At 45.1% G+C, this 21,188-nt stretch overlaps 1 protein-coding gene across 1 annotated transcript in view; it reads right to left on the bottom strand.

Annotated features, from left to right (window-relative positions):
- Positions 1–21,188, bottom strand: part of COL23A1 (collagen, type XXIII, alpha 1) — a gene marked incomplete at its 5' end in the record, with an annotated part of 284,504 nt that overhangs the window by 64,535 nt on the left and 198,781 nt on the right. Inside the window, one exon of the mRNA XM_014539164.1 lies at positions 14,322–14,366. Coding sequence (XP_014394650.1) covers positions 14,322–14,366 — 45 coding nt within the window. The remainder of the gene's footprint in view (positions 1–14,321; positions 14,367–21,188) is intronic.

The following is a 21,188-nucleotide window of genomic DNA, read 5'->3' as shown; positions in this document are numbered from 1 at the left end:
GGGTGGGGGGGGGAGGGCCTGGCTCAGGCTGTCCAGGGGTCCCTGCTTAGGGAGTGAGGCTGGCTGGAGGGCCCCCATCCAACCATGTGGTGGTCCCCCCCACGGCCCAGCTCATTCTGCACACAGCTTTCAAACATGTGTTCCAGGCATTGGCTGGATCTGCTCACTTTGCTGTCAGGAATGTGGGAGCAAGTAAATAAGAGCCAGATGACTTGGGAAGTGAATGAAATGAGTGAGAGAGTAGAGGGGTCAATGACTCTGTGGCCTCTTTAACTGAACTGATGTGGCCGGACAGGGTTTCCCACTTGCACCCTGAGGTTTGGAGGGTGCATGAGTGGCCTGTTGACAGGTAAGCAGAGGTGTGTAGAGTTTCTGTGGCCCCACTGTGCCCACCTTGAGCTCTTACCTCCTCCCAGGATGATCATTGCCTGAGTGTTTCCCAAATGGAAAAGCAAACTGGGAAGAATATTTCCCACTGCCTGGCAGGTGCCCAACTGCATGCCGGGAGGTAAGTGCTGAGGCTACCAGGTCACTGTCCATGCTCACAGCCCACGCCTGCTGTTCTGTGTTGCACCCGGACACCTGACGCCTACTTCTCCTGCTCCCTGCTCTGCCCAGGAGGCCCTGGCTCTGACCCAGGTCTCTGCCTCCCACAACAGGCCCCGGCTCCTGACTTTTGAAAACCCAAACCTACCTCAGCATGAGGACGACCTTCAGGCATGCCTCTGGGGTTTCCCCAGTGGAGCAGAGTGAACCGAGATGAAATGAGGCTTGGGGGTTGGCAAATTCAGAGCCAATGATGAGTTAGTGAGCCAGGCACTTATCCTAGGCCTCAGGCCTGGCTTTAATTCGACCGATTCTATCAGGGAGTGTCGAGGCCTCAGCACCCTGGCTCTCTGAGTGAGTGTCTGTTTTCCCTGAGGCAAAGGCTGCTCCTGTGAGGTGGGGAGGTGCCTCTGGATTGCTATGAGATGGAGGGAGATACTGTGCATGCGTTAGGTCCTCAGGACAGCCCTGGCACGGAAGAGGCACCAAGACACACGCAGGCTGGGATTCCAGTCACGCGCAGCTTAACAACGGGGATTTGTCCTGAAAACCATGTTGATAGGCGATTTCGTTGTTGTGTGAACATCACAGTGTACTTACTCGCTCCAGGCTACAAACCTGTACAGCATGTTACTGTACGAGACAACATGAGATTAAATCAAGCACCAGGGATGATGCAATCAAGAGGCCTGGTAAACTCGAGATGGATGAGGCTGCTGCTGGTGTAACACAGAAGTTGTTTCACAGCAAACTTTTAAAAAATATATAAGCAGAAAGACTACACTCTGAAATAACAATAAAACATATAGTATATAGTAAATGCATTAACCAGTAACAGTGCTGTTAATGATCACGATCAACTCTTAGGTACTGTACATAGTGTATGTGGTCCACTTTTATACAACGGGTAGTGCAGTAGTTCTGCTTACACCAACATCACCACAAGCAACTGAGCAATGTGTTGCACTACAATGTTGTGATGACTATGATGTCACTAGGCAATAGGAAATTTCCAGCTCCTATTTCATCTTATGGGACCACTGTCATATGTACGCTCTGTTGTTGACCAAAATGTAGTTATGTAGCGCATGGCTCTATAACATTCTCTCTCTCTCTCTCTCTCTCTCTCTCTCTCTCTCACACACACACACACACACACACACACACACACACCCCTAAGATTGTAGGGAGAAGAGAAACACAGATGCAGTTTTCCATCGTTTGGTTCCATGTTGCAGAACAAACCCTGACTATACAACAGGTTTGAAGAATCTCCTGTTTAAATGACACCTCAGACAGACCTCCAGCATTTTGGCTCTGATGGCATGGTCAGGTATAAGACCCTGGAATTCAGGGTCTAGCAGGGCAGCCTGGGTATGGAGGGGGCTCCAGCAGGTGCCCTGCTCAGAAACTGTGCAGGGCAGGCAGTAGTGCTGCTTAGAAGCCTGAGTGGGAAGTAAACATATTAGATAAAAAACTCCCACACTCTTTTGAGATATAATTCACATACCATGAAATTCACTTTTTAAAAAAAGTATACACTTCAGTGATTTTTGGTATAGTCACAAAATTTTATTTATCCTTCCTTTCTTAAAAAATATTTTTATTGATTTCAGAGAGGAAGGGAGAGGGAGAGAGAGATTGAAACATCAATGATGAGAGAGAATCATTGATTGGCTGCCTCCTGCACACCCCACACTGTGGATCGAGCCTGCAACCCAGGCATGTGCCCTGACTGGGAATTAAACCATGACCTGCTGGTTCGTAGGTTGATGCTCAGCCACTGAGCCACGCTGGCCAGGCCCGCATATGCCCCTTTATAATACTCTTCTTGAGGCCGAGGATTGAACCTGCAACCAAGGTAAGTGCCCTTTAATGGGAATCAAACCCGAGACCCTCTGGCCACTGAGCCAAAACGGCCAGGGCAAGTTCTGGCTATTTTGGATTCTTTGAATTTTCATATGAATTTTAGGATTAGTTTGTCAATTTCTAAAAAGAAAATCCAACTAGGATTTTTGAGGAATTGCATCAAATCTATAAATCAATTTGTGGAGTATTGCCATATTAACATTGTATCATCTTCCAGTCCATGGATATAGAATGTCTTTCCATTTATTTAGGTCTTCTTTCCTGAGTATTTTATTCTTTTTCATAATTTTGCAAATGGAACTGTTTTCTTAATTTCATTTAAAAATTCTTCATTGCTAGTGTCTAGACATAAAATGGACTTTTGTATAACGATCTTGTATCGCACAATCTTGCTGAGCATGTTTGTTAGCTCCAATACACTTTTGGTGGATTCTTTAGAATTGTCTATATACAAACAAGATCATGGGGTCAGTAAGTAGGATAGTTGTACTTCTTCTTTTCCCACCTGCATGCACTTTATTTCTTTTTCTTGCCTAATTGCCCTGAACAGAACCTTCAATACAATGATAAATACTAGTACAAGTAGCAAGAGTGGACATTCTTGTCTTGTTCCTGATCTTAGGAGAAAAGTATTCTAGAATTGTCTATATACAAACAAGATCATGGGGTCAGTAAGTAGGATAGTTGTACTTCTTCTTTTCCCACCTGCATGCACTTTATTTCTTTTTCTTGCCTAATTGCCCTGAACAGAACCTTCAATACAATGATAAATACTAGTACAAGTAGCAAGAGTGGACATTCTTGTCTTGTTCCTGATCTTAGGGGAAAAGCATTTACTATTTCACCATTAAGTATAATGTTAGCTATGGGTTTTTCATAAATGCCCTTTACTAAATTGTGGAAGATTTTTTTTTAAATTCTTATTTGTTGAGGTGTGTTTTTTTTTTAAATCATGAAAGGTTGTGGATTTTGTCAAATGCTCTTTTCTTTGTGTATTAGAATGATGATGTGGTTTTGCCTTTTATTTGATAATATCATGTACTAGTGCCCCAGTGCACAGATTCGGGCACATTGAAAGGATATTAATTACATGGTGGCTGGTGGGGCGGGACTGGGTGAGATGGGCCAGATACGCCCTGGAGCCAATCTCCTGTGGTCCCTCCCTGGCCAGCCGCACCTGGGTCGATGCTGGTGCTTGAAGGGCCTCTGTGGAGTGAGCAGGGTCCCTCTGGCAGGTGGGGTCCCTTGGCCTGGCCTGCGGGGATAGGGCCAAAACTGGCACTCCAACATCCCCTGAGGGGTCCCAGATTGCGAGAGGGTGATTCTTGGGTGATGCATCCCGGAATTGGGCTCCCTCCTCTCTGGTTCCGGGGTGCGTCACCCGAGAACTGCCACTGCCAAGTCACTGCAGCTCGGCAGCTCCTGCATTGAGCGTCTGCCCCCTTGTGGTCATTGCGCATCATAGCTACCGGTCGGACGGTCGCTTAGTCTTTTATATATAGCCTTTTATATATAGTGGGGTCCCTGGGCCTGGCCTGTGGGATCGGGCCGAAACTGGCTCTCCAACATCCCCTGAGGGGTCCTGGATTGTGAGAGGGCGCAGGCCAGGTCGAGGGACATCACTGGTGCATGATCAGGGCCAGGGAGGGATGCGGGAGGTTGGCCAGCCAGAGAGGAACCGTGGGAGGGCTCCAGGGCATGTCTGGCCCATCTCACTCAGTCCCAATCAGCCAGACCCCAGCAGCAAGCTAACCTACCAGTAGAAGCATCTGCCCCCTGCTAGTCATTGCTTGTCATAGCAACTGGTCGACTGGTTGACTGTCTGCCCCCTGGTGGTCAGTGCAAGTCATAGCGAGCAGTTGAGCAGCCTTAACATATCATTAGCATATTACGCTTTGATTGGTTGAACGGCCGACCGGATGACTGGACACTTAGCATATTAGGCTTTTATTATATGGGATTACCTGATTTTGGATGTTAAACAAACCTTGTATTTCTGAGATAAATCCCATCTGTTCGTGGTGTATAATCTTTTTGATTTATTGATGGATTCATTTGTTAGTATTTTGTTGAGGATTTTTGTGTCTATATTCATAAGAGATATTGGTTGGTAGTTTTCTTTTTTTGTGATGTCTTTGTCTGGTTTTGGTGTCAGGATAAATTTGCCCTTGAAGAATGAGTTGGGATGTGTTGCCTCCTCTTAATATTTTTGGAAGGTTTTATGAAGAATTAGTATTAATCTTTCTTTAAAAGTTTGTTAGAATTAATCAGTAAAGTCACCTGATTCTGGGCTTCTTATTATGGAAAGCTTTTGAATTACTGATTTTCTCTCTATCCGTCTATTCTTTTTTTTCCCTATCCGTCTATTCTTATTTTTAATTTCTTCTTGAGTCAGTTTAGGTAGTTTGTATCTTTCTGGGAATTTTTCCATTTCATCTAGGTATTGTAATTTGTTGGCATACAGTTGTTCATAGAATTCCTTTATAATCCTCTTCTATTTTGCTAGTGATATCCCTTCTGTTATTCCTGATTTTAGTAATTTAAGTGCCCACTATTTTCTTCTTGATCAGTCCTAGGTAAAGGTTTGCCAATTTTGTCGATCTTTTCAAAGATTCACTATTGGTGGTTGATTTTCCCTGTTGTTTTTTATTTTCTATTTTATTTCTTTCCACTCTAATTTTATGGTTTTCTTCCTTCTGCTTGCTTTGGTGTAAGTTTGCTCTTATTTTTTAATATAGGTATTTACGGCTATACATTTCCCCCTAGGTACTACTTTAGCTATATTCTATGAGTTTTGGTATGTTGTGTTTTCATTTTCATTCATATACTAGTAATAATATTTTTTTATTTCCCTGTGGTTTATCCTTTGAGTTATTGGTTATTTAGAAGTGTAATGTTTAATTTACCCATATTTGTGAATTTATCTAATTTTCTTATGTTATTGATTTTTAATTTAATTCTTTTGTGGTCAAAGGACATATTTTATGACTTCAATCCTTTTACATTCATTGAAGCTTGCTTTACAGTTTAAAATGCGCTCTATGCTGGAGAGTGTTCCATATTCACCTGAAAAGAATGTGTTTTCTGCTGTTGTTGGCTGAAATATTTTATAGATGTCTGTTTGGTCTTGTTGATTTATATGTTGTTCATTTATTATATTTCTTTGTTGTTGTTGTTTTGTATGTTTGTTCTATTTGTTATTGAAAGTGGGGTCTCCAATTATTAATGTTAAGCCGTCTATTCCTTCAATGGTCAGTTTTTGCTTCATGTATTTGGGGGCTCTCTGTTAAGGTGTATATTAGTATATAATTTTTAAAAAATATATATATTTTATTGATTTTTTACATAGAGGAAGGGAGAGGGATAGAGAGTTTGAAACATTGATGAGAGAGAAACATCGATCAGCTGCCTCCTGCACACCTCCTACTGGGGATGTGCCTGCAACCAAGGTACATGCCCTTGACTGGAATCGAACCTGGGACCCTTCAGTCTGCAGGCCAACGCTCTATCCACTGAGCCAAACCAGTTAGGGCTAGTATATAATTTTTAAAATAGCCTTTTATCATTATAAAATGTCCTTATTTGTCTTAAAATCTGTTTTGTCTGACATCAGAATATATCATTTGCATGATATATTTTTTCTCAGCATTTTATTTTCAACTTACTACATTTTAAAATCTAAAGTTTGTTTCTTATAGTATATACTAGAGGCCCAGTGCACGAAATTTGTGCATGGATAGGGTCCCTAGTGGCTGCCAGCCAGGGACTCCCTTCCCCGGTTGCCGGTTGCCGGCTGCTGGCCGGGGTCTTCCTTCGTTCTATGCCGCCCCCTGGTGGTCATCACACATCATAGAGAGTGATTGAACTCCTGGTCGGTCAAACTCCCGAGGGGACACTTTGTATATTAGGCTTTTATATATATAGATAGTTGGATCATGTTTTTTAAAAATACAATTAAAAATTTAAAAATTGTGCCAATACACACATAAAATTTATGGCCTTAAATATTTAAAAATCTACAATTTAGTAGTGTTAAGTATGTTTACATTATAATGTATTCAATCTCTGGAAGTTTTCAATTTTGAAAAATTTAAACTGTACCCATTAAACAATAACTCTCCATTCTTCCTCTCCTCAGTCCCTGGCAGCCACCATTTTACTTCCTGTTTTTATGAATTTATTACCTCCCTCAGTAAATGAAATAATACGATATTTGTCTTTTTGTGACTGGCTTATTTCACTTGGCATAGGTAATGCCCTCAAGTTTCATCCACATTGTAGCATGTGTCAGAATTTCCTTTTTAAGAATGAATACATGCAGGAGACAACCGATTGATGTTTCGCTCTCACATTAATGTTTTTTATGTCTCTCAAAAAATTAATTGAAAATGAATAATATTTCATGTTATAGAATTACCACATTTTGTTTTTTCATTTGTCTGATGCTGAACTTTTTGGCTATTGTGAATAATACTGTTAGGAAATTTTTGTTTGATACCCTGGTTTCAGTTCGTTTAGATATATACCCTCCAGTGATATTGCTGAATCATATGCTAATTCTATTTTTAATTTTTTGAGGAATTACCATACTATTTTCCAGAGTGGCTGTACCATCTTACATTTCCATCAACAGATTCCAAGGATTCCAATTTCTCCACATCCTTGCCAACACTTGTTATTTTCTGATTTTTTAAAAAAGTAGCCATCCTAATGGGTATGAGGTAATAGCTTTCTGTGGTTTTCATTTGCGTTTACCTAATGATTAATGATGTTGAATGTTTTTTTTATTACATTACTTCTTTATTGATTCTGCCAATCTCTGAGTTTGATTGAATTGTTTAACCCTTTTATATTTAATGTAATTGCTTATAAAGTAAGGCTTATGTGTTTGAATTTTCTATTTAATTTCTATGTCTTATGTATTTTTTATTCCTCTATTACTTCACTACTGCTTCTTTTTTGCTAAGTAGATGTTTTCTAGTGTAACGTTTTCATTCATTTTTTAAATTCTATTTTTTTGGAGTTATTTTCTTAGTGGTTGTCCTGGGGATTAAAATTAACATCTTAATTTAAGATAATATGGTTTTGATTAGAAATAATTTACTTTTAATTGTTTATAAGTACTATGCTCCAATATAGCCCTGTTCATTATCCTTTACCACTTTACACATTATAAACTCATAAACACAATTTTATAATTATTGCTTTATGCAATTGACTTTTTAATTAGGATAGAGAAAAAAGTTGTAAATAAAAATACACTTACATTGTCTTTCACATTTACTTATGTAGTTGCCTTCACTGTAATTCATTTTTTCTGTGTGGACTTAAATTGCTCTCTAGTGTCCTTTCATTTCAGACTGAAGGAACCTGTTTATTGCTTCTTGTAGGTCAGATCTGATAGTGATAAATTCTTCCCATTTTTGTTGACCTGGGCATTACTTAATTTCCCCTTCATTTTTAAAGGATGGTTGATTATCAAAAGCCTCTCTGAGGAGGTCACATTTGTGCTGATTCTTTTTAAAAAAATATATATTTGTATCGCTTTCAGAGAGGGAGAGGGAGAAAGAGTTAGAAACATCAATGATGAGAGAGAATCACTGATCAGTTGCCTCCTGCATGCCCCACCCTGGGGAGCCACTCTACAACCCGGGCATGTGCCCTGACCGGGAATCGAACCGTGACCTCCTGGTTCATGGGTCGACGCTCAACCACTGAGCCATGCTGGCTGGGCTTTGTGCTGATTCTTGAGTGACAAGAAAGAGCCATGAGAGTGTGTAGGAAAGGGTTACTCAACAGACCTGAGTTGTCCACAACCTGCACATTCCAAAGAAAGAACTGATCCTGACCAGCTGCAGGGAGATAACTTTCCACTCCTTGGAATATGCGGTTAATAGGAGTGTCTTTGAATACCTGGGGCCTGGGGCCATGCCAGGTAGTTTATGGCAACAATGTGAATTACGGTGGAGTTTTGGCCATGCTGTATCTGTTTGACCTTTGGAGGGGCTGGAGACTGAATGAAGGTCAGCCACATGGGCACTCAATAAAACCCTACACAGCAAGTCTCAAGTGAGTTTCCCTGCTTAGCAAACATCACACATGCTGTCACAATCATTACTGGGAGAATTAGGGCTGTCTGTACAACTCCACGGGGAGGGGAATATTGGAAGTTGGGGCCCTATGTTCCTCTTACTTTTGCTGACTTTAATCTGCATCTTTTTGCTGTGCTAAGTCATAATCACAAATATATAAAAAAAAATTTGGGAAGATACAGGCCATTCTTCTTCATGTATTTCTTCTGTTTCTTTCTCTTGCTTCTCCTCTTTGCTTTCTTCCTTTGATTGAATAATCTTAACGAACCCACCTTCAAGTTTGCTGATTTTTTTCTGCCAGCCCAAATACTGTTGAGCCCCGTTAGTGAATTTCTCATTTCAGTTACTGTACCTCAGAGTTTCTATTTGCTTCTTTTTTTAATACTTTCTCTCCCTGTATTGATGGTCTCCATTTGGTGGTACATATTCTTGGGCTTTCCTTTGATTCTTTAGACATGGTTTCCTTTAAATATATTTAAAACAGCAAACATGATTTTTTTGTCTAGCATTTCCATCTGGGCTTTCTCAGAGACAGTTTCTATTGATGGCTTCTCCCCCTGTTTATTGCCATACTTTCTTGTCTCTTTTTAGGTCTCATAATTTTTTTTATTAAGAACTGGGCATTTATAGTAATTTAATGTGACTACTCTGAAAATTAGATTCTGCTCCTACTCTTTTTTTAAAAAAAAATTTGTTTTATTGCTTAAAGTATTACAAAGAGTATTACATATGTCTCCTTTTTTCCCCCTTTGACCTTCCCCCGGCCTCCCTGCCCCCCGCCCAGTATCTTGTTCTGCTCCTACTCTTTAGGGTTTGTGGGCGCTGTTGGTTGTTATTGTTGCTCAGTGTTTAGGGGTTTTCCTGGAGTCTCTAAGGTGTGCATTCCTTGTCATGTGCAGCTATTGAATTCTCTGCTTGGTTAGCTTATGATCAGCATAGATGGCCGTTTCCTTTAATGTCTTATCCAGTAAGTCTCCCACTTGGTGCCAAGGGGCTTTATGTAGGCGGGAGCGACACTCGGTGCTCTGCCCTCACGGCTCTGCTGTGCCTTCACTGCCTGCTGGAGCAGAAGTGAAAGACCGAGACTCTCAGGCTTTCCCCGAACGTGCGCACACCCTTCACATGCACGTGCCTTCGCAGGACGTCGGAGCTTTGCAGAGCCCCTTTAGACATCTCATCACCTAGATTTTTGTTTAAGTGTTTGTGTCAGCTTCTTGTTCATTCCAACGGGTATCACCCCTTCAGGCAACTGTGAGGTTACACAATTGCCACTGAGTGTTTCAGGCAAGCACTCTGGACCAGGGGTGGGCAACCCCTGGCACGCGTGCCAAACATGGCATGCCAGTAACTTTTGCTGGCACGTGAAACCCTCTCTTATAATCTTCCATTTACAATTTTTTTCTTAATATCGACTTTTTTATTTTTCAGATAAATTCAGTGTAGGTGCATCTTAGATAAATAAATAATTTTACATAACAAGTTATCTTAAAGACCATAGACATGGATTGACGAGAGAGGGGAAGAGCAATTTCTATGCCTCTGCCTTAACTCTCCCTGCCTTCCTAGATCTGACCAGTGTTTTGGTTTCTTCCACATACGCTTGTGAATCTTTGTTCTCAGTGATGAATTTTGTTAAGTCTCGTAATAGGAGTAGCCTGACGGATGAAAGTAGTAGCTCGTGCATATCTCTGAAGGTCACAAAATATAAACCTGATGTAAAATCTCTGTCATCAGTGATGCAGCAGCAAAAGTCCCACTGATAATATCAAACGGAGTCATAAATTTTTCTGTCGGACTATCAGTGTACATGTATACATTAAAAAATAAATGTATTTTTCATCATCATCTACTGTGTTTTTGTCGCTTGAATGAATTTTATTATTTCTTCAAGGTTCTTCACATACGTACACCTTAAGAGATATCAAGTAGGCGTAACATGTTCTCAAAAAATTATGGTTGTCACGCAGAAGAATTTTGAGTCAGAGATTTTGCTGGTTTTGGCACACACTCACAAAAAGTTTGCCCACCCCTGGGCTAGACACAGGGCTTTCCCAATGAGCATGCTCTGCAGCAGGTCAAATAAAGACAAGTCCTGTGCACAAGCTTTTCCAGGGAGTTTACAGACATGTCAGATAGTGACAATCTTCTGAAAATGAGCATCTGGGGACCTTTGACCCTGCCTGTCTCCTTTGATGGCTGCTACTTTCCACAGGTACTGTGGTTGTCAGGCTTATGTTTTTGTTTTAATTTTTATTTATTTATTGATGAGAGAGGGGGAGAGGAAGGGAGGGAGAGAGAGAGAGAGAGCGAGAGTGAGAGCAAGAACGCGTGCGCGAGAGAGAAACATCGATTTGTTGTCCACCCATTTGTGCATTCATTGGTTGATCCTTGTGTATGCTCTGATCGGGGATGGAACCCGCAAACTTGGCATACTGGGACAAAGCTCTACCAACTGAGCTACCTGGCCAGGAAGGCTGATTTTTTTTAAGGGTATGGAACTGAGCAGATGGGCAAGTAAAATGTTACAAACACTGCTGTTCTTAGCAAGATTTATAATTTTTTCCTTGAATAAAGGGGTTGTTGCAAGTTTTCCATTAATTTCCATAGTTGCAGAAAGGTCCATTTTTCCTAGTTTTCTTGCTGCTTTTATAAAGGAGCAGATTTTCAGAGGTCCTTAACCCACCAATTTAGAAGTTTTCCCACTGGATTTTTAGAAAGGGTTTCTTGGGTTTAGGGTGGATAAAAAACCCTAGCGCTGAACCTGCTGATGTAAGGCTGGGAGCTGTGAGTCTGTGAGTGCCTCCATTTGTCTCCACTGATTTAGCACAGCATCAGCCAAGCAGCATTTGATCGCTTCCTCCTGGTTTCTTCCCGCATCCTCAGCCTTCATCCTTCCTTGGCCCACCAGTCCTTCTTTCCCTCTCCCTCCTCTCTGCCCTCCCCATTCCTGTCAGCAAGCATTTATTGACCATCTCCCGAGTGCCTGTGGGTCCAGCCCCAGCTCCTGCCCCAGGAGCCTCTGCTTTGGTGGAGGGGAAAGACACGTTTTCAGAGGAGACAACCACAACCAGGTTGTGCTGGGACAGAGGGAGGTGTCTGAGGCTGTCGGAGTCAGGGGAGCCCGGGGAAGCTGAGGGAGCAATGGAGGTTCTTGGGGTCAGGGGGGCATCTAGAAGGAGAAAGTATCTTGCTCAATGACCCTGGAAAGATGACCCCAGAGGGCAAGAGCAGTGCCGGGCTTCCCCAGCTGCGAATGGGCCAGTGGGGAGATGAGCATTCATTCCATTGGGACAGGCGCACACGCACTGCAGGGCCATGGAGGCATTCTCCAGGCAAAGGCCCCTCTGCCGCTCTGCCCACCCCGCGGCTGTCTGCAGGTCTGCAGGTCTGCAGCAGCGGCAGGAAGGCATCTCAGCAGACACTGTCCACCAGGCAGGCTCCCGGGACACAGGAAAAGGTCGGGTTTCACAGGGGAAGGTGCCAAAGCCAGGATGTGCATGTGTGTGAAACTGGATATAAACACCAGGCGCAGCCAAAGCTAATCAGAGGGGAACATCTGCTCGGGGCTGTTCACACCATTCTCGACAGGCAGGGGATCAGGACACCGCCTGGGAAAGGGCGGCCAGGGGCGAGGTGCTGCCCACCCCTTGCCCAACGCCGGCCTTAGACAAGACACTTCTTCCTTTGAAGCCTCAGTTTCCTTATCTGCAAAACGGGGCGAATAACAGATGCTTATCTTGTAGGGTCTGTGAGGATGACAAGACTTGGGGAACTTGAAAGGACTCAGCGCACAGTATCAGGGGCCCAGTACGTCCTTATCTTTCTGTGGCTTTTCGATGGCTGTAAACTGGAGTCATAATTCTAACGGGTTTTTGAGTAAGTTGAGTAATATTATACATTTCCCTAGGAAAAGTCACTTTGTATTCCTCACCTCCTTCCAGAATGGATGTCAGGAGCTTACAATAAAAGGCAATAAAACATTTTATGAGGACGGAAACAAGAACTGAGTGATGAAATGCGTATCTGCAGGCCCGTGGTGTGTGTGTGTGTGTGTGTGTGTGTGTGTGTGTGTGTGTGTTTATACACAAAATCTAGAGTAAAGGAAGCCATGGCAATCAAACATGAAACAGCCTTCAGCTTCTGGAAGTCAAAGCACACAGAGAAGCATGACGGCATTTCCTACCAAGGCACTCTAGCGAGTTTATCTGGGGGCCTCTATAGAAGGAACTAGATAATGCAAGCATGCAGCACAGCGGGGAGGAGGCCCACGCCCAGTGCCAGGGAGGAGTCGGAGGCTCAGAGAGAGCCTGGTCAGCTCCCCGGCCCAATCGCTGGGGGTCCCCTTGGTGGTGATCCCCTCTGGCATCACACCATGCCCTCCTGGAGAAGCTGCTGAGGGGCTGGGCATGCGCTCATGCACGCATTCACTCCTTCACTCACTGTTTGCGCATTTACATTCCCAGGGCCTGCTCTGTGCTGAAAAGTGAAGACTTTGGAGATGTGCTTGCACTAGACTTAAAGAATACTGAGCTTGGGGTGTGAGTTCGGGAAGAGGAGATGACATCCCGGGGAGGGGAGGCCAGGAGTGCAGGGTCAGAGTGGGAGGGCCTCAGACACCCATGGTGAGGCTGGAGGTGGGGACACGGGGGAGGGGTGATGAGAGCTGCAGGAGCTGTGGGTGAGGACCAAGAAGGGGGCACAGGTCTGAGATGTACTGTGAGGAGCCTGACCAGGGTTTGGTGTGGGAGAGGGGAGGGAGGGGTCCCGGATGATGCCCAGGTGTCTGCATAGGGAAGCGGAGGCTGGAGGTTTCTCCCTGCGTTGGGGAGCTGGGGAGAGCAGGCTAGTGGAGGAGCTGGTTCAGTGGGGCCAAGTCCAAACTCCAGAGGAGATAGCGTAGCTGGAGTCAGGAAGGGGGTCATTGTCAGTGTCATGGGGGTGCCGTTGCGTAGGAGTGGGAGAGAAGAGAGAAGAGGGCCAAGAGCAGATTCATGTAAGAGGCAAATGGGGTATATAGAAAAGGCCAAAAAGAAGGGGGTCAGAGATGTGGGAGGAGACACAGGCCAGAGCTGAGCTGGGAATACAGGGTGGGGACGTGGGGGTGGCCAACAGCGAGGATCAAGGAAGATAATGACGGCAAAGCATCTGCTGGCATGACCATCAGATGACGTCAGCGGAGTGACAGTGAAAAGAGACCGGAGGGGCTGGGATGAGTGGAAGGGGAGGCGGAAGAGCCAGGACAGGGTTGGTGTGTGGGTGCCTCTGAGGAAGCTTCTCTGTGTGTCTCGGGTAGGGGCTGTGCAGAGCAAGTGCGTTTGGGTGAAATGAAGATGGCAGGAGGGGAGGTATGGCGCATACAGGCAAGTCTGCAGGTCGAATGGAGAAAGGAGGAGTATCTTCCTGGTGCCTCTGCCAAGGGAAGGGCAGGCCAAGTCTGGGGAGGGACAGTGGGCACCAGGAGAACCAGGGACAGTGGGCTGGTGGGATCACCCTCAGCTCCCGCAAGGCCGGGAGGTTGTTTCAGAGTGAGACAGGGGACTGACATTTCTGAGGTTGATAATAAGATTTGGAGGGTGCCAAGGACATGGGTGGGACAGTCACTGGACCTGTGATGCCAAGAAGCCAGGGAAAGGGGTACTGGGCACTGTGGCCTCCAGGGGCAGTGGCTGGAATTGGAAGGGAGGAGACGAGCTGGCCCAGGACCCAGGGTCCTGAGTAATGAGGTGCCATGGGGACTGGTGCATACAGCTCAGTCCCTGGCCGAGGGCAGACTTCTAGGCCTGAGCTTAGGAACTAGGAGAACCTGGGACTCACCGGGATCACCTCTTCTTCCAGGCTTGCCACGCCGTCCAGGGGGCCCTAGACAGGAAAACAAGGAGAGACTCGTTGAGAAGGGAAGCCAGTGGTTTTGGGCACACCCCCCCTGCCGGTGGCCCACCCACCCACCCTGCTGGCTGACAGAGAGGAGAGGTGTGGGGAGAAACCCATCCCTCGCCCCTGCTCCTCCCAGCCTTCCCCCGCTGGTTGCGTTCTCACCCCTCACTCTCTCATTCAGTTACTAATCATCTGCTCATTTATCCACTCACAATCCCTCCGAAATAAAAAAAGATTTATCATCTGGAAACTCTTGAGGTAGAAGAGTTTGCAACTGAGAAACTTCCAAATGAGGAGAAATATAAGGCCGAGGGTGAGAGTTATCTTATGAAAGCCCTGACCAATGCTTTTTATTTTTTATTTTTTTAAAAATATATTTTATTGATTTTTTACAGAGAGGAAGGGAGAGAGATAGAAAGTTAGAAACATCGATGAGAGAGAAACATCGATCAGCTGCCTCCTGCACATCTACTGGGAATGTGCCCGCAACCAAGGTACATGCCCCTGACCGGAATCGAACCTGGCTTTGGCAACCAATGCTTTTTAATCTCCACGGCGATACAACAACAGGGACAGCACACCACATAGAGACACCATCATGGCATTTAAATGCTTGAACTCGGCAATCAGAGGCGCTATCCTACCCATCACTGTCCTGCCCGGGCTCGCCGGAACCCTCAGCACCTCCCAGCCCCGCCAGCTTGGGCAGATGCTTCTATGTATCTCGGGATTTATTGCCGAGAACGCACTTCTTTTCAGTATGCAGCTCTCCACCTACATGGCTGGAGCCTTTCTGAACTGATGATGGGAACCATCTTGCCTTTGCCTTCATCCCCTCTGCCTTCCTCATTCTTTTATTTTTTTGGGAAAGGTGTGCAGAAGATGCATGTACTAGTTTACAAATGAAATGGCACTTTATACCCGTCTCTATCTGCCCGCCCCCTGCGTGCCGGGCGCTGCGGTGGGCCCTGACGAGGTCGATGGACACAGACTGTGGCTGTATGACAAGGCACTGCCCTTTCCTGTGAAGGTCACCCCCTCCCAGATTCCCAGAACAACCACTGAGGAGAGACAGGCTGGTCATGAGTCCGGTCCGATGCAGGATGGCTGTATGTATGCACACGCCTGTGTGTTTTCCCCTTTTCCTCCTCCTGTTTTTAAGTGGAGCTCATGGTGTGCCCCTGATCCAGGGGTTGGGACGGGGCAGTAAAGCAAAAGCAGCCCAGGTCAGGGGGTCAGTGGCACTTCCGACTTTTGTTAGGGGGGAATCCTGGATGGGGAGGAGGGAGGGCCTCTGAGAACGAGTGAGAGAGACCTTTGCAGGGCAGGCTGAGGCGAGAAGGAGTTTCTGGCCAGCACTGGGGGCTTGAGATCAGGATGGTTAAGCAAAATTAAAAAATTAAAAACATGCTGTTTTCTTGCACCCCTATGTTTGTAATGAAAGAAAAGTTATTGTGGTCAAGAATGCATAACAGATTTTACTGTATTTAACCATTTCTAAGAGTGCAGTACGCTAGTGTTAGCATATGTGTTGTGCACAGGTCTCCAGAACTTTTTCATCTTGCAAAATTGGAAACTCTTTATTCATGAACAGCCCTCTCTTCCCCCTCCCCCAGCCCTCCAGAAACCACCATCCTACTTTCTGTTTCTAAGACTGTGCTTATTTTAGATATCTCAGATGAGTGGAATCTTGTAGTAACTGTCCTTTCGTGAGTGGCTCATTTCACTTAGTACAATGTACTCAAAAGTTCACCCATATTGGTAAAGTGACCATTTCCTTCTTCTTAAAGGCTCAATAAATATTCCATTTTATGTACACACCACATATTCTTCATCCTTTCATCCCATCTGGTGGTGGATACTGAGTTGCTTCCACCTCTTGGCTATTGCGGATAATGCTATAAACATGGGGGAGCAAGTATTTCTTCAAGATGCTGTTTTCAACTCTTTTGGATAAATACCCACAAGTGGGATTGCAGGGTCATCTGGAAATTCTATTTTTAATTTGTTGAGGCCGTCCTTACTGTTTTCTATAGTGGCTACACCATTTTACATGCCCACCAACAGTGTACAAGGGTTTCAACTTCTCCACATCCCCACCAACATCTGTTACTTTCTGTTTGTTTTTTTTGGATACTGGCCATCCTAATGGATGTGAGGTGATATCTCACATTGTGGTTTTAATTTGCATTTCCTTAATAATAAGTGATGTTAAATATCTTTTCATATACCTGTTGGCTATTTGTACATCTTCTTTGGAGAAATGTCTATTCAAGTCCTTTGCCCATTTTTTAATTGGATTGTTTGTTTTTATCACTGAGTTGTAGTTCTTTTTGTTTTCCTTTGGTTAATCCTCACCTGAGGATACTTTTCCCATTGACTTTTAGAGAGAGTGGAAGAGAGGGAGGGAGAGGGAGAAAGAGAGAGAAACATTGTTGTGAGACACATCGACCAGTTGCCTCCTGTACCTGACTCAACTGGGACCGGGGATTGAACCCAAAGCCCAGGCATGTGCCCTTGACCGGGAATCAAACACAGGGCCCCTTGATGCCTGGGCCAGTGCTCCAACCACTGAGCAACACTGGCCAGGGCTGTAGGAGTTCTTTGTATATTTTGGATATTAACCCCTTATTAGGTATATGGTTTGCAAATATTTTCTCTCATTCTGTAGGTTATCTTTTCATTCTATTGTTTCCTTTTCTGTACAGAAGTTTCATTTTTTAATTTTTAAAATTCTCACCCAAGCACATGATAGAAAGAAGAAAGAAGAGAGAGAAACATCGACGTGTACATGCCCCAACCAGGGTTCGAACCCACAACCCAGATATGTGCCCTGACCAGGAACTGAACTGGCAACCTTCTGGTGCACAGGACGATGCTCAATCTGTTGGAAGCTACCCACTGTCTTCACTATCAGAGAAGTGTAAACAAGGAGCCCGGAACGCTGGTGAACCTTGAGCCCTGGCAAGGGCCAGAGTTATGCATCGATTGTTTAGTTGAGACAATGGTGGCTCAAGCAATTTCCTGACCAAATAGTCTCAGAATAAATCTTTACTAATATTTACTGTCTGTAAGCAGAATTGCCTGCCTAAGGGCTATATGTGTACCCAAAATTGAATAAAAGGTTGGCAAGGCCTGGGCACCAGTGAAGTTGTTCCCCTAGAGTTGGACTCTCTGCCTGGCCCCCATTATTTCCAAATTATTATTTCTTGTCTCGTCTCTGTCATTTGTGCGCGGCCCTTCTCCAGATCCCGAACCATGAACCACATGGGATGTGGCTCACACATCAACCAACTGAGCCACTCAACTGGGCTGTGCAGAAGTTTTAAAGTTTGATGTAGCCCAATTTTTCTATTTTTGATTTTGCTGCCTTTTAAATCTTTGAGTTCTTTTGTTTATGGTGTAAGGTGAGGTCCCAATTCATTCTTTTGTCTGTGGTTATCCAGTTTTCCCAACACCATTTGTTAAGGATATTATCTTTTGTGTAGCCAGACTTGGCACCTTTGTCAGAGATGATTTGACCACGTAAGTGATGCAAACCTGAGCTCTGAGAGCACAAATCATGCTAGTTGCCATCTTTGGTTTCCCCCGATACCAGACGCAGCCCTCAAGTGTCATGCTGGAAACGCCCAGGTCCATGTTGACTTGGTAACAAGATTCTGGCACCCATAACAGACAACAGCTCATACTGAGAGGGACCTGTAGCTGATGAAGGGCCTCCAGGCCCACCACACCCGCTGAGGCCTGTGGCTCCCTTCCTCCTGGTGGACTATGGAGGCCCCTTTATTGGAACCTCTTTCCAGAACTCTGGGAGGAGAATTGTGGTCAAGTGATTTGAATCCTCCAGACCTTCAGCCTGAGCTCCCCGACGTTGCCTGGCCCCAGAGCCATGGTGGAGGTGCACTTGAATGGAAAAGTCAGGGGAGATCCCCGGATTTGAGCTTCTAAGACCAAATCATTAAAACATCTCTCCCAAATATAAATTAAAATCACAACGAGATATCACCTGTCAGAAGGGCTATCATCAATAAATCAATAAACAAGTGTTGGTGAGGCCCTAGCTGGTTTGGCTCAGTGGATAGAGCATCAGCCTGTGGACTGAAGGGTCCTGGTTTGATTCTGGTACATGCCCAGGTTGCGGGCTTGATCCCCAGTAGGGGGTGTGCAGGAGGCAGCCAATCAGTGATTCTCTCTCATCATTGACATTTCTATCTTGCCCTGTCCCTTCCTCTCTGAAATCAATAAAAAAATTATTAATAAAAAAAAAGTGTTGGTGAGGACATAGAGGAAAGGGAACCTTCATGCATTGTTGGTGAATTTGTAAATTTTCCTCTCTGAAATCAATAAAAAAAATATTATTAAAAAAAAGTGTTGGTGAGGACATAGAGAAAAGGGAATCTTCATGCATTGTTGGTGAATTTGTAAATTGATGCAGCCATTATGGTAAACAGTATAGAGGTTTACCAAATTAAAAATAGAACTGCCATAAGACCCAGCAATTCCACTTACCTAAAAAACCCAAACCACTAATTTGAAAAGATATACACATCCCTATGTTCACTGCAGCATTATTTACAATAGCCAAGATATGGAAACAACCCAAATGTCAAGCGATAGATAAATGGATAAAGAAGATGTGATACATATATACAATGGAATATTACTCAGCCATAAAAAAGAATGAAATATAACCATTTGTGACAACATGGATGGATCTAGACCATCACTTATACTAAGTGAAAGAAGTCAGACAGAGGAAGACAAATATTGTTTGCTTTCACTTCTATGTGAAAGCTAAAAAACAAAATAAACAATACAGAAACAAACTCACAGATACAGAGAAAGAAACGGATGGCTGCCAGATAGGAATGTGTTGGGTGTTGAGTGAAAAAGGTGACGGGATTAAGTAGTACAAATTGGTAGTTACAAACTATCATGGGATGTAAAATACAGCATAGGGAATATAGGCAATAGTAGTGTAATAACTATGTATAGTACCATCTGGGTAGTAGACTTATTGGGGTGGTCACTTCATAAATCACCTAAATGGCTAATCACTATGTTGTAACCCTGACACTAATATATTGTATGTCAACTGTAATTGGAAAAAAAATGTTAAAAAAAATTTCTGCAGATAATTTTGTTTTACAAGTATCAGACCACCCGGACCGGAGTGATCTGCCTGCTCATTTCCAGCCTGGCCTGACAAAGCCCTCTGTCCCTCAGAGGAGGGAGTCAGGTCCTGGGCACACCTCGTGGGCCCAGGGGACATGGTGCTCTTGGCGGGCACTGACTCCCCAAGAGGCTGGCCAGCTGGTGGGCTGCGTGGGCTGGGCCAGCACAGCGAGCCACGTTGTCCTCTGGGAATTAAAACCACGGCCCCTTGTTCAGCAAATACAGCTCATTCCAAAGGGGTTTGTGACCCCGCAGGCATCCTCCATCACCCACTACACTGCAGGGAGCCCGATGGTCCCGAGCCCCGATGCTTGTTGGAAAGTCCCAAAGCAGTTTGGAAAAGCAATGCCACAGGCTGTCGGGTTGTAGAGCAAATGTTTGTTTAGAACCAGGATGTTTGTTTAGAACCAGCAACTCCTGCTGCTGAGACAGGTCCCTACTGCCCCAATGACCAGATGACCAGACCAGGCCAGCCTGCCTTGACATCGTCTCATTCAGTGACCAAATGAACAGAGCCCATGGCAAGGTGAGGGGGGAGGGAGCTGGCAGGTGGTCCCAACCGCACATTCACTGAGTCTCACATGTGGACACTGATGTTCTCTCCAAAGGAGCCGATAGTCCCGAGCAGCCACGCAGCCCCTGACGGTGTTTAATAAAAACAAGAGCTTGGCGGCACTGTTTATTGAGTGTTTCTGCTTGGTGGTAATCTCAATTCCATGTTAACTCACATATGCCTCAAACCCGAGGAAGGCTACTATTATTATCTCCATTTTATAGATGTAGGAACCGAAGCACACAGGGATGAACTGATTCTCAGAGTCAGACAGCTGTCGTGGGCGGGGCCGTGCAGCGGCCGCCCCCTGCCGCCTGCCTCCCGCCCAGGCAGATGCTCACTGAAGGGGAGCGGTTACAATAGTCCACCATTTCCATAACCGCTTCTTGGCACTTATTATTTTTTTTTCAATATATCGGGTACCCTACAAAATGGAAGGGGCCCAGAGATGGCTCTCAGAGGCCCATGCATTAAAAGGCCACATGCCACTGCCCACACTGGGGGCCCCAATGACTTGTGCCTGCTTTTGACATGTGCGCCTCACACCATCCGAAATGCCTGTACTTTCCAGGCTGGTTCCTCCCTGAGTCTGTAGGAGCTTTAATAAAAGCATTTAAAACTATATCAAGGGGCCCAGACCCACTACTCACGTTGGTGGCGCACCGGACCCGGACTGGGGGGTGGGCGAAGAGAGCCTGGGGAGGGGGCGGCTGCTGACAGGTTGGGAGCCTGTGCAGGCCCCGTGCTGAGTGCTTCTGCGGCCACGAGAGAGAGATGTGACATGACTGGCTCCACTAACAGAAGAGAACTGAGACCCAAAGGTGAGGTGACCTGTCCTAGCTGAAGAGCCAGTCGGGAGCCAGGAGTGGGGCCCTGGGCTGCCAGGGCTCTTGCTGGCACCAATGCTGTCCTCCTAAGTGTGTCTGTTTGGGGAAATGGACCATGGTGTAGGCACCAGGACTGAAAATCAGAATGTGTCTCCCCGAGGTCAGCTCCCTGGCTGGCTGAGGATGGAGGACATGGGCTGGCACGTGGCACTGCCTGTGGGAGGCACTGGTGGGGAGGGGCCTGTGCTCTGG

This window comes from Myotis brandtii, unplaced genomic scaffold (assembly GCF_000412655.1).
Source record: "Myotis brandtii unplaced genomic scaffold, ASM41265v1 scaffold208, whole genome shotgun sequence".
Lineage (NCBI taxonomy): Eukaryota > Metazoa > Chordata > Mammalia > Chiroptera > Vespertilionidae > Myotis > Myotis brandtii.
Note: the sequence above shows the minus strand (reverse complement) of the source record. Positions and strands in the feature narration are given on the sequence as shown.